This window comes from Lepus europaeus, chromosome 3 (genome assembly GCF_033115175.1).
Source record: "Lepus europaeus isolate LE1 chromosome 3, mLepTim1.pri, whole genome shotgun sequence".
Classification (NCBI taxonomy): Eukaryota; Metazoa; Chordata; class Mammalia; order Lagomorpha; family Leporidae; genus Lepus; species Lepus europaeus.
In genome coordinates this window covers 47,124,595-47,141,986 of record NC_084829.1, presented here as the reverse complement: position 1 = coordinate 47,141,986, position 17,392 = coordinate 47,124,595, and the positions used below count along the sequence as shown (strand labels likewise).

Below are 17,392 nucleotides of genomic sequence, written 5' to 3'. Positions count from 1 at the left end.
ATTTCAACACATATATGTAATATAAACCAATCAAACTAGTCAATGAGCCTTTCCATTTCCTTATCTTTTTTTGTGTGTTTGGCTCCTGCCAGTTCTTCTTCTTCTTCAGTTCTTTATGTGGTATATAATTCATTATTGTGAATTGTGCTGTGGAACACTAGGACTTGTTGCTTCTCTTTTTAAAATTTGATTAATTTGATTTTTTAAAAAGTTTTTGCTTTATTTGAAAGGCAGAGAGAGCAAGCAAGAGAGACAGAGACAGAGGTCTTCCCTACCTACTGGTTTACTCCACAAATGCCAACAACAGTTGGGGCTGGACCAGGCGGAAACCAAGTCTCTCAAGAGAGGCAGGGATCCAAGTACATGAGCCATCATCTGCTGCCTTCCAAGGTGTGCCTTTGGAAGAAGCTGGAATAAGATCTCTGACTCAAACCAATCCCTCTGATGTGGGATGCAGGCAACCTAACCCCTGTGCCAGATGCCCACCACTAGAACTTGTTACTTCCACCTGACAGTATCTTGGTACTCATTATCCAACCTGCTTTATCCTGTCAACCCAGGTTTCGAACTCAGGCACCAAACTGATTTTAGACACTGTCTCTTGATCATCAGAATCTGGATTGCCCATCAATTACTTGGTGCTAGAAACATTTAAGCTTTTGTGGTTAATTTTTTTAAACCATACTCAATCGAGAACAAATTTTCTCCTTAGCAAAACCTAGCTTCTTCTGAGTTAAAACATCTACAAAATTGTTAACGACGACTTTTCCTCTGTAGAAGTCCCTCTAGTTTCCTAGTTTTTCATAACTTGCTTGGAATGGAAAAATTCTAAAGCCTGACTCCTAAATGACTGAAGACTGCGCAGGACTGTTAAAAAAAAAAAAAAAATCAAAAACCTAAAGCTGGCTTCAAATCAGTCAGAGGTGATGGAGTCCTGCTAATCTGAACTCACATCTGTTTAAGTTGGGGATTTTCTCAGCACCAGACAGCAGCAACAGCTGCTGCACCCAAAGACGCCCTCCCTGCTTTGCCAGGTAGACTCCTTGACTAAAAATTCCAGACACTCATCCTGTGTGTCAGACCCGATTTCCTATGGGAAGTAAACCTGAAGTATAAACACCAGGAAGCCTGGCTGGAGGGAGCCGATTATTCCATTGAGGAGGCTCCAGGGTCCTGGCGTTGTAGCTCCAGGGCTGCAAGCGACCACAGTCATTTTACAGGGCGGGAAGAGTTGGCTGTTCCACTGGCATACCCTCTGGCCCCACTGCCTTTTCCACTTCTGCTTCCAATAATGCCGTTTCCAGCAGACAGCACCTTTCTGTTTAACCTCTTTAAATGACTGAGGATTGTAAAGCACACAAAACCTTCGCAGGAGAAAAGCTATAGCAAAAGAATCATTATTTCATGCACACAGTGGCTGGAGACAAGGCCTTAGCCCTTGGGGTCCAAGACTGCTGTCCTACCCCAGCCCACCTACCGATGACCATATTCAGGGAAAATATATATTTTAAATGGCTATTTAACTCTATAGTTTAGGTACCAGCTTTTGGATATAAGTTATTCAGGATATTGAAAAGCGAATCAGCATTTTCCCCACAGAAGGCTCAGATACAGATGGGAAAAAAAAGCCCCTGAAAGTCTGTGTTCTTAAATCAACATGGTCAGGTGTTATGTCAGCAGATTTGGCAGAGGAGAAAGAATTTCTAGAATCTTGTATATCGTTCCTCATGAGTATTTTATGGTTAATGTTGCAGTGTACATACAAAATTCAGTGTGCTAGGTTTGTTGATGATATGTAAAATTTTAACGAATAGGTGGGCTCGTGTTCATAAACTGAAAGAAAATAGACTCTTGCTGTATTTCATCAAATCAAAGACAGAAATGATTGCGAAACATACTATTATTTTGAATACTGAAGAAAAATAGATCCTGCAACTAAGCTATCAAAAGGCATAGGTTAAAATATGCCTTCCATGTATTAGAATTAGTGGAATATGTCAATATGTTAGCCATAATCTCACCTTTTTTTCGTATTGCCTCACAGCACAAATCTAACTCCACTCAATTCTCAATTTTCCTCCTCTTGGCCTGTTGGCAGTGTTTGGCAATCTTGATTCCCTTCTGCTTGACACATGTTCTTCCCCAAGCCTCCAAGATACCCCACTCTCCCAATTCTTTTTTTTTTTTTTTTTTTTTTTTTGGACAGGCAGAGTTAGACAGTGAGAGAGAGAGAGAAAGTTCTTCCTTCCATTGGTTCACCCCCCCCAAATGGCTGCTACAGCCGGCGCGCTGCACTGATCTGAAGCCAGGAGCCAGGTGTTTCCTCCTGGTCTCCCACGCGGGTGCAGGGCACAAGCACTTGGGCCATCCTCCACTGCACTCCCGGGCCACAGCAGAGAGCTGGACTGGAAGAGCAGCAACCGGGACAGAATCCAGCGTCCCAACTTGGACTAGAACCCAGGGTGCCGACGCTACAGGGGGAGGATTAGCCAAGTGAGCCAAGGCGCCAGCCCCCAATTCTTCTAAGTGAACTGTTCCTTATTTGTCTCTGTGACTGGATCCTCCTCATCTCCCTGACCTCTAAACAGTACTTGTACCCCTTTTCTACCTACGTGCTGTCCCTCCCTTGGTGACTCATGGCTTTGAATATCATATACCTTCTGGGAGTCCCAGGTGCAGACTGGACTTTGAACCTGGACTCAAACTGAAACTATCCTCCTGCCTGCTTGGCAGACCTGGATTTCCAACAGGCAGCTCACACAGAAGATGTCTAATGCTGACTCCCACACCATACTTCCAAACCAGTTCCTCACTGCAGAAAGTGATCCTCCTGTCTTCCAGTTGCTTAGGACAAAATTTTTGTGAAACCCTTATTGATTCCTTTATGTCTTTCCACCTCGCATTTTATCTATTTGCAAAATCCTTCCCCCTCTACCTTCACAGCAGATGCAGAAGTCAATGACCTCCCATCACCTCCATGACTACCTCTTTGGCCAAACCACTGTCACAGCTCCTCCTGGATAAGTTGCCATGGCCTGTAACTGGTTGCTCCATTTCTGTATGTGCCCCCTTCAGTGTATGCTAGGCACAATACCTGGAATGATGCAGTTTAACATGTTAAGTCAGATTGTGTCTTTCATTTCTTCAAAGTCCCAATGCAGTCCGTACTCCTCCTCATCCTTAATTTTCTCTCTCTCAGTGACTTCCACCACTCCCCCAGCTTACTTACTGCAGCCACATCAGCCTTCCTGCTCCTTGGATGGGCCAACACCCTTCCTTCCTTTGCACCTGCTGTTCCTTCTGTCTGGAACTCCCTTCCTCCAGATAACCACACAGCTTGCTTCATTTAGGTCATGACTCCAGTGTTCCCTCAGTGATCCGCGCCCCCCATCCCCTTTCCCTCCTTAGCGCTCCTCGTGATCAAACACTTTATATGACACCTACCTTAATTAATCTTCCCACTTCCTCTCAATAAGACATAGGCTTCATGAGGAAAGGGATTTTGTCTCACTTTGCATTCATTCACTGCTGTATACCCACTGCCTAGAATAGTGTCACACACAAAGTCGGTGTTCAATAAATATTTGCTGAATGAGTCAATTCATAGCTTCAAATGCAGACTAAGACAAAGAAGAAGGAGGCATTTTTTTTAATTGTTTTTAGTTTTTCCTCTGTGGTGGAATGAAAGATTATTCATTTTCCTCACCGAATCAGTAATATTGATTCCTTCCCTTTAGAAAACTGTGTACTGTTTAGATGGTTTGTCATTGAAAAACATTCTATTAACTTCAGAGTTCATTGCAGAGTGTTTTCTGAGAATCAGCTCAGTTTGATAGTAAGTAATTGTTTCAGAAATCCTTTCAAGAAGAGTTAACATAAAGTCTAAACTATTCTTCCAACTTTTTTTTACCTCAACTGGGGAAGAGTACTTTTAACATAGGGTGTACCACGTTCCCAGCACTCATAAAGCAGTTTCCTGTGTAATGAATGCACTCAGAGTTTCCCTGGATCGTCAGATACCAATTCTTTTTTTTTTTTTATTAAACTTTTATTTAATGAATATACATTTCCAAAGTACAGCTTACGGGTTACAATGGCTTCCCCCTCCCAAAACTTCCCTCCCACCCACAACCCTCCCCTTTCCCGCTCCCTCTCCCCTTCCAATCACATTCTTAACCATCTTATGATTTGCTGGCTACTACAAAATACATGTACATGTAGGTTTGCTGCTTTTAAGAGCATTTACTCTATGTATCAAACCAGAGAGACAGTGGCTTGAATGATGGATCTTGGCAGGAGGATTCCACTGTGGTGGGGGAATCAGGGAGACTTGTCCTACTTGTGACCTCTGGTCTCAGTGGGAAGAGGATACTGGCAGAGGCAGAGGATCTTGCACAAGAATTGGGTTCCAGGAAACCCGGGTTCCACCCATTGGACATAGAATGGGATGTGGCCCTTTCTTCTCATTATTGTGAAGATCTGGCAAGTGTGTGAGGGGTCTGTGGACACTCATGTTCTCAGGGGCTTAAGTGACAGCAGCTAATGAGATGACAGATGGTGAGGAAGCTCAGACAAAAGGGCAAGGGTGACATAAAAAACCATACATTAAAAAAACACTCATACATTGATTCAAAGATACCTGTTGTATCCCTATTATGTGCTTGGCTCTGGTAGGAGCTGGTGATACTAGTAATCAAGGCAGATACAGCATCTGGACAGAAGATGGTCAGAGGGAGCATCTGAGAGGATGTGGCTATTGGATGGAGTAGAATTCTGATTCTAGGAACACTAAAGCCAATTTACTCTGATTGCTGAACTTGGCAGATGCTGATCTATACACAAATTGTATATTGTGTCCACCTTTGCCTCTGTATCCACAGTTTGAAGCCTGAAGTTACATAGGTTGTATCTACTAAGAGCATATCTTTTAAGGAGGGTCAGCTTGGTGTCTGAAGGAAGTCTTTAAGCTCATGTCTCATGTTTTTCACATGTACATCTCATGGGACCATTGTGACTGTGTGTGTGTAGAAACTAGCTAGGGGATAACTGTGGAGTCATCTGTCCTGGGAGGAGGTTGTGTATTAATTGCGTCCTTGGGAATTTCCTCATTATTTATACCTTTACCTCTCTTTCTAGAAGAATATTGAGAATTAACATACATTTGGTGAGTAGGAGAGATGTAGTGGCCTCCATTTTGTTTACTATACACTCATATTCAGTTTGGTAATTGCACTGGGGACTTTGTCATTCAGTGCAAGTGTTTTGTTCTTTCAACAAAAATACGTTATGTTATTTTATTTAATAGTTTAGCCCTGGCCTCTTTAAATTGCTATACTTGTGGGAATTGGTGAACTGCAACTTCTGGTTCATATCCACTCCTCTTTCTGGATTTGTGAAACAAGCTTTATGAGAACATAGCCATACTCACTTGTATTGTCTACGGCTGCTTTCATGCTACAACACAGTTGAAGGGTCACAGCAGAGACCATATGACATAGTCTCAAATTAAGCCCAAAATATTTACTATTGGTGCTATAGAAAGTTTACTAACCTATTCTTTTCTTAAAAAAAAAAAATTTAGGGTACTTTGTTGTTCTATTTCCTGTTAATAGTATAAACTACCTAAAGCTGGGTGGTAACTTTTTAAATTCTCATTTTTATTTAAAGATTTATTTATTTATTTATTTATTTGAGAGGCAGGGTTACAGAGAGGCCAAGGCAGAGATGGAGAGAGAAAGGGAGAGGGAGAGAGAGAAAGAGAGAGAGAGAGGTCTTCCATCTGCTGATTCACTCCCCAGATGGCCAGAGCTGGGTGAATCCAGAGCCAGGAGCCAGGAGCTTCTTCCACATCTCTCATGTATGTTCAGGAGCCCAAAGACTGGGCCATCTTCCACTGCTTTCCCAGGCACATTAACAGGAAGTTGGATGAGAAGTTGAGCAGCCAGGACTAGAACCGGCACCCCTATGGGATGCTGGCACTGCAGGTGGTGGCTTTACCCACTACACCACAGCACTGTCCCCTGGCTGGGTAACTTTATAAAGAAAGGTTTATTTAGCTCACAGTTCTGGAGGCTCAAGGACACAGTGATAGCATCTACCTGACTCAAGTGAAGGACCTCATAGCGGTGGGCATCACGAGGATGGGAGCACGAGAAAAGGAGAGATCACATGGTGACCCAGGAGGCCAGCACTGGGGCAAAGGCCAGTTTTGCAACCCACAGCTAGGCTCCACCTCTTAAAGGTCCTGTTATCTCTGAACACCACCACACTGGGGTCCACACTACCATAAATGCACCTCTGAGAGACACTTTCAAACCATCCAAACTACAAGAAGTGTGATAATTTTAAAGAAAATAAATGAACTTGTTAGCCCCAGAGAAAACTGTTCCAACATGTACGTGCTCAGTAATAACAGGCCGGGAAGAAACATACACTGCATGGCCAGCCTGAAGGGTATTTGTATATAGACTAGAGGAGCACAAGTCTAGCAAATAGTAATGTTTCCCTACCACACCGCAGTGCCTGCTAACCACAATAGAGGCACCACTGAGTGGATGACCTGGCATTGGCCATCAACCTCTGTTAACCTCTGTACCTGAGATTTCCTACCAATAAAAGTCAACACTAAAAGGTGTTTGTTTATGAAGTACATGTCCGCAGCCATGTATATATATATATATATATATATATATATATATGTGTGTGTGTGTGTGTGTGTGTGTGTGTGTGTTTTAAAATTTCATGGGTAGGGGTCGGTGCTGTGGCATAGTGGGTAAAGACCCGGCCTCCGGCGCCAGCATCCCATAAGGGTGCTGGTTCAAGTCCCAGCTGCTTCACTTTTGATCCAGTTCTCTGCTATGGCCTGGGAAAGCAGTAGAAGATGACCCAAGTTCTTGGGCCTTCTTACCTGCATGGGAGAACTGGAAGATGCTCCTGGCTCCTGGCTTCGGATCAGCTCAGCTGATGACCATTGTGGTCATTTGGGGAGTGAACCAGCAGATGGAAGACCTCTCTCTCTGGCTCTGCTTCTCTCTGTAAAACTGTCTTTCAAATAAATGAAATAAATTTTTAAAAACAAAAAATTTCATGGGAAGTGTGTATTATAAAAGAAACTATGCATGGATTTTAAAAAAAAAATCCTGTACCAAAATTCCATTTTTCATGACATTTCTGAAGTCCCTTTGTGTGTGTTACATGTATAGTTTCAAAAGGAATAATAAAACAAATATCAAATAAAGTAATAACATAAAAAGGAGAGCCATTTCACCACCGTCATCTTTGGAAATAGACCTTTGAATTCCCTTCTGTGCACAGTCCCTTTCCTCACCCAAGAGATAATTGTCTCCGTTTGATTAATTAGCTTACTACTTTTCTCTATAGTTATTTTATCTAGTTTTTTTTCTAAACAAAGTACACTTTCAAAAGCCCAGTTAATGTGTTTCCTTGTTGTTGTTTCATTTTCTTGATGGTGACCTCTTCTTATCTTAAAATCGCTTACAGTTATCAGTACAGCAAGTACAGACTGAATAAATACTCTTGAGATACTCCAATGGGTTTTTCTTTTCCCTGCCATGCTAGTGGTGGAATGGGGACACGGAGAAACAAATTCAAGAGCCAGTTTAGGCTCATCTTCTCGTCTCCTCTCGGGTTCTGTGACAGTGCTGGGATGGAAGTGTGGCTTCACTCAAGGGAGCCCTTGTCTACTCCGTGTTTGGTTCATCAGCTCCAGAATGAGAGAGGCTGTGCTAAAGAACACTGCTGACTGAGGCGGGCTGTGGAGTTGGATTCCATGTTTTCATTGTAGGGAAATCTAGATAAGTGAGAGAAAAAGATGAAATCTGATTTGCAAACCTTAAATTTAACTCCCAGTCAATTTTAGTTGAAGACAAATCTTATTGCATACTTGTGTTTTTCTTTCTACCTCCCTCCGCCCTTTATTTGTGGCTTTAAAAAGTATAAATATTGGCTTTTGGAACAAGGAGTTGTTTTTAGACCTTTTAGACTCTGTAATTACTTCTTTGAAGGCTATGTATTTGCCTCTGAAATGCATTGAACCTTAAATTTTATTACTTAGCATACGGAGCACTTATAATGATGAGAACACTTCCAAAAATAAATTAACTCTATAGAAAATGTTAATCAGCCCATCCCCAGAAACCACAGTGAGTATCTCCATTGTACAGTGAGGAAATGGACATGACAGTTAGTGGTTTGCCCAAAGCCACACTGTCATTGGCATTATGAAGATTTAAGCAAAGGTTCTACTTACAAGAAAACGCAGTCATGTTTTCATGTAAGACGCTGTGGGCCCTAGTCAAATTAACCTAAATTAAGATTCAGGGACTAACAAGCCTTTTGGTGTTTGGAAGAGTCTACACATTAACCGCAAAGAGCTGGCTCATTCCTTAAAGGTACCTACGGGGTTTTAAATAGGACTTGGGTTTTTTTTGAGGAGTCTATTTGCTTGAAATCAAAAGTTCTGTATCTGACTGGACATTGAAAACTGAAAAGCAACTAGTTCAAGTACAGCTTAGACTAGTTCAAGTACAGCCACGGAAAAGTGCATAAGAGGTATAGCAGTGTCTGTGGCATTCTTTTTTTTTTTTTTTTAGTTTTTATTTTTACATGCAATTCTACTTGCACAATTGACAAAAATGCAGTCTTCTACTAGGATCTTATTTTTTGAAAACAACTTCAGGGGATTCAGGGTGAATTTTCCCAAATCATCTGCTACAGTTGCCTGGCACCTAAAGGATAAATGTGGAAGAACTAGCAGGTCCTCCATTTTCAGAGAAACTTATGCCATTAAAACTATTCTTTGTTGCTCATGAATATCTTCCTCAACAATTGGAGAAAATAAAGTGTTATTCTCATTGTTAACTTCTAGTCAATTGAAAATTTTGCCAACTCCTAACACTGACCTCCACTTTATTCTTCCCTTTTCCTTTCTTCTCTAAACCTCTTTTGGGCACTTGACCCTATTTTTAAGTAGTGAATATTTTTAATTTCTGTTAACCATAGCAACTCCGGTATCAGGTCATGTGAATATAGCCCCATTCAAAGACTTGTTATTGATTCAGAGGACTCACTGGCCTATTGATGTAAAATACCAGAGCCCTTTTACGAAGCAGGCTATTCATATCTACCTTGTGTATAAATTCAGGCACAGACAACTTGTATTTGCAGAGAGAAGATGTATTGTTAAGTGAGAGACACCAACTGGCTACTGGGGGAGAGCCCCACCTCATAGAGGGTTTGTGCCAAGTGCTTGTCTTCGGCTTGTGGATGTTTAGCTTTGATTTTTGGCATTTTCCTCTACATTCACCAGATCTGGGAACTACACACACACACACACACACACTCACTAAATTTAAGTGACTGATGAGCCGCCAGAATGTCAATACAGTAGTCCCCTCCTTATCTGAAGTTTTGCTTTCCTCAATTTTACGTATTACCTATGGTCAGCATCAGTCTGAAACATATTAAATGGAAAATTCCAGAAATAAACAGGTCATGAGTTTTAAATGCATATTGTTCTAAGTAGTGCGAGCCATTTCACAGCTTCCCAGTGCATCTCACCTGGGATCAGAATCATCCCTTTTTACAGCAGATCCATGCTGTATATACCACCTGCCCATAGTCACTTAGAAACCATTTGCATGATCAGATTGACTGTGGACTGTGGTATCAACTGTCTTGTCACAGTGCTTCTATTCAACCAATCCTTATTTTACTTATTAATGGCCCCAGAGACAAGAGTAATGATGCTAGCAATTCAGATAAACCAAGGAGAAACCACAAAGTTCTTCCATTTAGTGCAAAATTGTAAGTTCTCAGTTTACGAAGGAAAAAACTTCATATGCTGAGAATTACTAAGACCTATGGTAAGAACAAATCCTGTCAGTGAAACTGTGAAAAAGGAAAAATAAATTTGTTCTAGTTTTGCTATTGTACCTCAAACTGCAAAGAATGGCCACAGGGTGTGCTCAGTGCTTAGTTAAGAACGAAAAGTCACTAAATTATAGAGTTCAATACTCTCTGAAGTTTCATTCACCCACTGGGGTCTCAGGATATATCCCACATGAATGGAAGGGCCTTCCATATATTAAATTATGAGGGACAGAAATACAGGAGAACCAGCCTTGGCTATTTGCTCAAGGCATTTCCTCCCTCTTGGAAAGCAGCATGTACTGACACATTTAAATGTGATTACACATGGATTTTGGTTAACAACCATGTGACTTGAGGTCAATACCCAACCCATCTACTTTTGCAATATAGAGACAGTTGCTTAACTTTTCTAAGTGTTTTTCCTCCTACCTGTGCAGTCAGAATGTTAATGTCCTATAAAGCTATTCGATGAGCTAAAGCCTTCACCTAATACCTGGAAGTTATTAGCTACTATTATTATACTGTCATTTGGCTGTAGTCTTCTTTATAACCATGCAAATAAACTTAGAAGACTGCATAATAAATAGTTCATAAAATTGCTTGTTGAGAATGGAATTAGAACAAAAGAAGTTAGACATTCTTAAGGAATGCTTCTATCAGCACATCATCAGTTGACATAAAGGAATTATTTCTAGAATCTGCAATCCTTTACTGAGAAAGTTCTGGGTAAAGTCCATTATAGTTTTAATTTGTCACTAATGTTTTTCTAAATTCCATAGTCACTGCTTTCTTAATCGGAGAGCCTCTAACTTATTGGGTATAAGTTATATTTAGTTCTAACAATGACTTCACTCTGATTACCTTGTTTGAGCTTAGCTTTCAAGACATCCTTTGGGGATGATTTATTATATTTCCTCTGTGATTCCTTCTTCTGGTCCTGCATACAGGAGGAAGTGATATTGTAGGAAGGCACCTAAAGAGTCTCCAGGACTCTTGGGCTATGTGCACCAAATGTTTACAGAAGGCAGTACATTCCTTTGGCATGGAGCAATGAGAAAACTTGCTTCCTCCAGTTCATTGAAGCAGAGTAGCCTTACATAAAGACCTTCCTTCATATGCCTTTGTTTGTTTTGTCTCTGTTGTAGGTATTGACATCCTGAAACTTGTAGCAGCCCAAGTGGGGAGCCAGTGGAAAGATATCTATCAGTTTCTATGCAATGCCAGTGAGAGGGAAGTGGCTGCCTTCTCCAACGGGTACACAGCAGACCACGAGCGGGCCTACGCCGCTCTGCAGCACTGGACCATCCGGGGCCCTGAGGCCAGCCTTGCCCAGTTGATCAGTGCCCTGCGCCAGCACCGGCGCAACGATGTTGTGGAGAAGATTCGTGGCCTGATGGAAGATACCACCCAGGTAATGTACCCTGGCTATGTGTGTTTTTTCCAGGAACCTTGTCCCTGTGCTTCAGATTTTATTGGGTATAATTTAACAAGAACACACACACACACCACACCCTTACCTTTCAGGTTAGCCATTCTCAGTAGTTGTCCATTTGAATCATTTAGGGAATGTTTTCACAACTCTGATGAAGACAGGTGTTTGGCACAGTGGTTAAGAAGCAGCTGGGAGGGGCCAGCGCTGTGGCACAGCGGGTTAAAGCCCTGGCCCGAAGTGCCGGCATCCCACATGGGTGCTGGTTCTAGTCCCAGCTGCTCCACTTCCAATCCAACTCTCTGCGATGGCCTGGGAAAGCAGTAGAGGATGGCCCAAGTCCTTAGGCCCATGCACCCACGTGGGAGACCCAGAAGAAGCTCCTGGCTCCTGGCTTCGGGATCAGTGTAGCTCCAGCCGTTGCGGCCATCTGGGGAGTGAACCAGTGGATGGAAGACCTTTCTCTCTGTCTCTATCTCTTTCTGTAATTCTGTCTTTCAAAGAAATTAAAAATTAAAAAAAGAAAAAGAAGCAGCTGGGGACTCCTGTGTCCCCCACCAGAGTACCTGGGTTTGAGTTCAGGCTCCACTTCTGCTTGTAGCTTCCTGCTAATGCACACCCTGGGAAGCAGTATGTGATGGCTCCAATACATCAAGTCCCTGCCACCCACATGGGAGACCTGGATTAAGTTCCCAGCTCAGGCATGGCAGTGGGAATTTGGGAGTGAAGCAGTAAGTGGAAGAGCTCTGTCTCTCTCTGTTATCCTCCATTTAAATGCAATGACCGCAGTGTGAATAACGGAGCCTAGGGGTAAACCATTATTGTGCTCTCTTGGACTGCTGGCTTTCAGGCAAGAACTGGACAAGCAGTGTGGGCATTTGGGCAGAGAACCAGCATATGGGCGTGCTGTGTCTCTTCCCTAAAAAATGAGTTTTTGAAATAAAAACATTTTAAAAAATATTTGGTTAATCCAAAAGAAGTGTTTAGATACTTTATAATAAGCCAGCAGATCTCTGGGGTGATGTTTATAAGATAACGTGATAGATGCAATGTTAGGATAACCAAATCGATGGTGCACCCATGAGAAAATAAGGAGGAGATTATTTATCAGGGAGAATAATTTATAGCCAAAATCAGTGACTTAGTCAATGACTAAGGAAGCAAAAAGTCACTTCTATCCCAGGTGCCAAACACCTTTCTTTGCTTCCCATATCTCCTCTTATAAAAAATATTATCAGTTCATGGTCGTTTATCGTTTGAGAAACAGTGATATCCAAGGATCCTATAGCTTCCTATTTGGTTCTGCTGTAGACAACGTGTGAGGTTGGAGGCTGAGCAGACAATACTAAGAATGAACATCAAGGTCTAGCAACATTCTGGACCCAGTTCTGACTCTTAATTTTTATAGCTAATGTGCATGGATTTCTGGCTGCTGTTTCTTAGTAATTGTACAGTATGTAACTGTCCCTGGTTCATCTCTGAGACTTGTCAAGTCAAACAAGAGAAGCAGAAGGCAGAAGGCATCATTAGACACATTCTTCCTACCTGAGGAGGGATTTGTACACTCTGTGTATCGTGGTGCCACTGAGAATTCAGGACTTTGCCTCCAGGAAATAATGAACCCTTCATGTGTAAAAAAGATAATTTTTTTTAGAATGGTTAGCATTTTTTTTTTCCTCTTCAGGAGCCTGAGAGCCCCTGTGTCATGTTCCACTTGAAGCGTTAGCCCTGGTGAGGCTGTTAGTTGCCTCTGTCCAGAACAGCTGGTCCATTGTTTCCCACAGTGGCCTATTCACCGTTTTAAAATTAAATACATCCAGAATCTGACTCTGTATCTGAGGTATGAGGTGTGTTTCTCAGCGCCCCCTTCCTTCAAGGTCAACAGCGAAACCAAACCCAGCTTCCCGGGCCCTCTGTTGTCTTCCCTTTCTGGGCATGAACGTTTGGAAGCAGCAGCAATGCACCAGGATAATAGTTGGAAGTTACTGGGATTTTCCAAAGCTATTAAAAGACCAAACAAAAAAGCACCTAACACAGCATTCCAAATTCCATGCTATCTCATTTCCCATCCCTCTTCCCCTCTGTGTCTTTTCTTAAAGAATGTGTCTTGCAAAGAACATTAACTTAACCTTTTTTTTCTTACATCTAGTCAGATACTTTTTGCCATTTAATTACGGAATTTCTCTGTAATTACATTTTTAATGTGATTACTCATATATTTTGGTTTAAATCTACCTTCTCCTTATTTCTTTCCTCTTGTCCTGTCCTTTCTCTTTTTTTCTTCTCCTCTCTTTCAGATTGAGGCTTCTTTTGGCTTAAACAAATGTTTTTTTAAAATTTTACTTATTTTAAAGACTTAGTTGTTGGAGAGGAGGGATGGGGGGCAGAGAGAAAGGAAGACAGAGAGAGAGAAACATTGTTCCCATCTGCTCGTTCACTCCCCCAAATGCCCACAAGCACTGGGACTGGGCCAGGCTGAAGCTGGAAGCCAGGAAGTCAGTCCAGATCTCCTACTTGGATAGCAGGAACCCAATTCCTTGAGCCATAATGACTGCTTCCCAAGGTCTGCATTACCAGAAAGCTGGAGTCAGGAGCTGAAACTAGGTATTGAACCCAGGTACTCTGATATGGGACATGGAGGTCGTTTATTTATTTGTTTTTTAAGATTTATTTATTTGAGGCCGGCACTGCGGCTCAATAGGCTAATCCTCTGCCTAGTGGCGCCGGCACACCGGGTTCTAGTCCCGGTCGGGGCGCTGGATTCTGTCCCGGTTGCCCCTCTTCCAGGCCAGCTCTCTGCTGTGGCCTGGGAGTGCAGTGGAGGATGGCCCAAGTGCTTGGGCCCTGCACCCCATGGGAGACCAGGATAAGTACCTGGCTCCTGCCTTTGGATCAGCGCGTTGCACCGGCCGCAGCAGCCATTGGAGGGTGAACCAATAGCAAAGGAAGACCTTTCTCTCTGTCTCTCTCTCTCACTGTCCACTCTGCCTGAAAAAAAAGAAAATTTATTTGAGCTATCACTGTGGTGTAGTGGGTAAAGCTGCCTTGTGCAGTGCCAGCATCCCCTGTGGGCGCCAGTTCAAGTCCCAGCTGCTCCACTTCTGATCTAGCTCTCTCCTATGACCTGGGAAAACAGTGGAGGATGACCCATGTCCTTGGGCCCCTACATCCACTTGGGAGACCAGGAGGAAGCGCCAAGTTCCCAGCTTCAGATCAGCCCAGCTCCAGTTACTGCAGCCATTCGGGGAGTGAACCACTGGAAGAAAGACCTCTCTCTCTCTCTCTCTCTCTCTGGAAGGAAGACCTCTCTCTCTCCCTTTGCCTCTGCCTCTCTGTGTCTCTGCCTTTCACTCCTCAGATGCCTACAACAGCCAGGGTGGGGTCAGGCAATAGCCAAGAACTAAGAGCTTCATTTGGGTCTCCCACATGGGTGTCAGAGGCCCAAACACTTGGACCATCTTCCATGGCTTTTCCCAGGCCATTAGCAGGCAGCTGAATTGGGAGTGGCGCAGCCAGGATTCGAACAGGTTCCTATATGGGATGCTGGCACCACAGGAGGTGGATTTACCTGCTAATGCCACAGCAACAGCCCTGACATGGTGTCTTAAACAGTGTCATTACCATGAGACCAAACACCCGCCCCATAAACAAACTGTTTTATTATTTAATTTTCCTTTTTTGTTAGCTTGTTAGTTTTACATTGTGTGCTTTACTTTTAATGGATACCCTAGGGATTACAACATGCATACTTAGATTGAAAGATGCATGGTATAAATGTGTACATTTTACCATTTTTCATATAGTAAAGCAGCCTTAGAAGACTTTATTCCTATTTACATTCTCCTGAATTTTGCTTTGGTGTCCTGAATTTTAATGCTACACATTTAATACCCCCAAAGGCATAGTTAACACAGTCTTATACAGGCTTTCTCTGCAAATATTGATCTTTTGTGTTGTTCTTCATACTTCCTGCATCTCGACTCTCTCCCTGGAATCATTTCTCTTTGACCTAAGAATATTTCTTGGTGTTGGTTTCCAGCAATAAACTCTATGTTTTCCTTGTGTAGAAAATCCCCAAGAAAATAAACAAATAGCACTGTTTCACCTTCGTTTTGGAAGGAAAGCTGGAACCAGACCTTTAGCTTGCTGGTTACTTTCTTTCAGTCCATTGCCTGGGTCTAAGTTTTCCCTGATAAACAGCAAAGGAGTTGATGTGATTTTATTTTTAAGTCTTGATTACATAACAAATTATGTGTGCAGCATTGTACCAGGCACTTTGTCAATGTGAAGATGAGTAAGACAAAGTTAGTGCTGTCAAGGAAGCTTACAATCCAATGAAGAAATGTATACATACTTATGTAACCTAAGGGAGTGACTCCAAGAGCTTGGAGGAGGAATGTATTAGGTATTCAACTACATAGCCATCAGGGGTTTAATTGGATCGTCAGGGTGGAGATGTGTGCCACCCTGTATGTTCGCCTTGGGGACTCCACATAAATTATCTGGGCCCCTTAGCCTCTGTTTCTTCATGAGAAAGTAGAAAAACTTGGGTTCTTGTCCTACAGTGGCTTTGAGAATTAGAGGGGATGTAATCCCCAGGGAGCACTTGGGGAATGTTTTCTAATAGTTGTAATCATTTCCAGGCTGGAGAGGCTGGAGAGATGGAAGAATGTTCCTAACCGGCTTTTCAGCTCACATAATACCAGGTCACTTAGTGTCAGGTGGGGAGGGTCTCCCAAGTCCAGGGTTGCTAAAAGTAGACGGTGGAGCAGGAAGGTTGTTCTCCAAGTTCTCAGTGCCCAGAAACAGGGAATGCTGACTAACTGTAAATATTTATTCCTTACTGCCTGAGCAAGTGTTCTCAGGCTGGCTGGGCTGAGGTGATGGTATGTGTGGGGATCCTGGGCTGCTCCCTCACAGGGCCATCTGGAGAGTGGAAACAGCTTGGAGCTGTTGAGTTTCCAGGTTTCCTTTCGGTTTGCTTTTTCATGTTTTTTTCCCCGTCCCTTTTAAGGCATCTGTATGTGCAGACGGACTCAACTAATACAGTCTAGTCCTTCTTTTTCTTTTCTTTTTCCCAGTATGGATGGGGTATGGGAAGAGGACTAGCAAACCCTGGGCAACAGGAAGTCTTTGAGATTTTCCTATTTAAAATGTGACTTCAAGGACCTGCTCTTCACACCCTGTGAGTGGTTATCAGAACTAATTGAGGTAGGGACTTGTTTAAACCAACCGTGTGACTTAGAAAAGTGAGATATTGGCCGGAGCCACGGCTCAATAGGCTAATCCTGTGCCTAGCGGCGCCAGCACCCCGGGTTCTTATCCCGGCCAGGTTGCCGGATTCTGTCCTGGTTGCCCCTCTTCCAGGCCAGCTCTCTGCTGTGGCCAGGGAGTGCAGTGGAGGATGGCCCAAGTGCTTGGGCCCTGCACCTGCATGGGAGACCAGGAGAAGCACCTGGCTCCTGGCTTCGGATCAGCGCGGTGCACCGGCCGCAGCGGCCACTGGAGGGTGAACCAACGGTAAAGGAAGACCTTTCTCTCTCTCTCTCTCTCTCTCTCTCTCACTGTCCACTCTGCCTGTCAAAAAAAAAGAAAAAAGAAAAGTGAGATATTAATGTGATGCTTAGTGGCCAGGTTCAGAAAAATTGTAATTGAGGTTTCATCATCCCTTTATTGTTCCATGTTGGAAAGGGGAAGAGAAAGAGGTTTTGTGCACACTTAAATTTGATAATATTAAAAGCAACTACGATTTAAAGTTTTATAAAATGTTACCTTAGCTGTTTTTTTGACTAGAGATTCACAAATTGGAAGGACTTGTCAGGCATACTTAAGCTTAGGTTGATTAAAAGTACTTCAGTAAGGGGGCTGGTGTTGTGGCACAGTGAGTTAAGCCACAGCCTGTAACGCCAGCATCCCATATGGACACCAGTTCTAGTCCCAGATGCTCTACTTCTGATCCAGCTCCCTACTAATGCACTTGGGAAAGCAGCGGAGCATGGCTCAAGTGTTTGAACCCCCACACCAAAATAGGAGACCCAGATGAAGCTCTTGGCTCCTGCCTTCTGCCTGGCC

General features: G+C 43.0%; 1 protein-coding gene across 1 annotated transcript in view; it reads left to right on the top strand.

The window, feature by feature from the left end:
- Window positions 1-17,392, top strand: part of TNFRSF21 (TNF receptor superfamily member 21) — a 77,050-nt gene that overhangs the window by 41,367 nt on the left and 18,291 nt on the right. Inside the window, exon 4 of the mRNA XM_062186243.1 lies at window positions 11,037-11,302. Coding sequence (XP_062042227.1) covers window positions 11,037-11,302 — 266 coding nt within the window. The remainder of the gene's footprint in view (window positions 1-11,036; window positions 11,303-17,392) is intronic.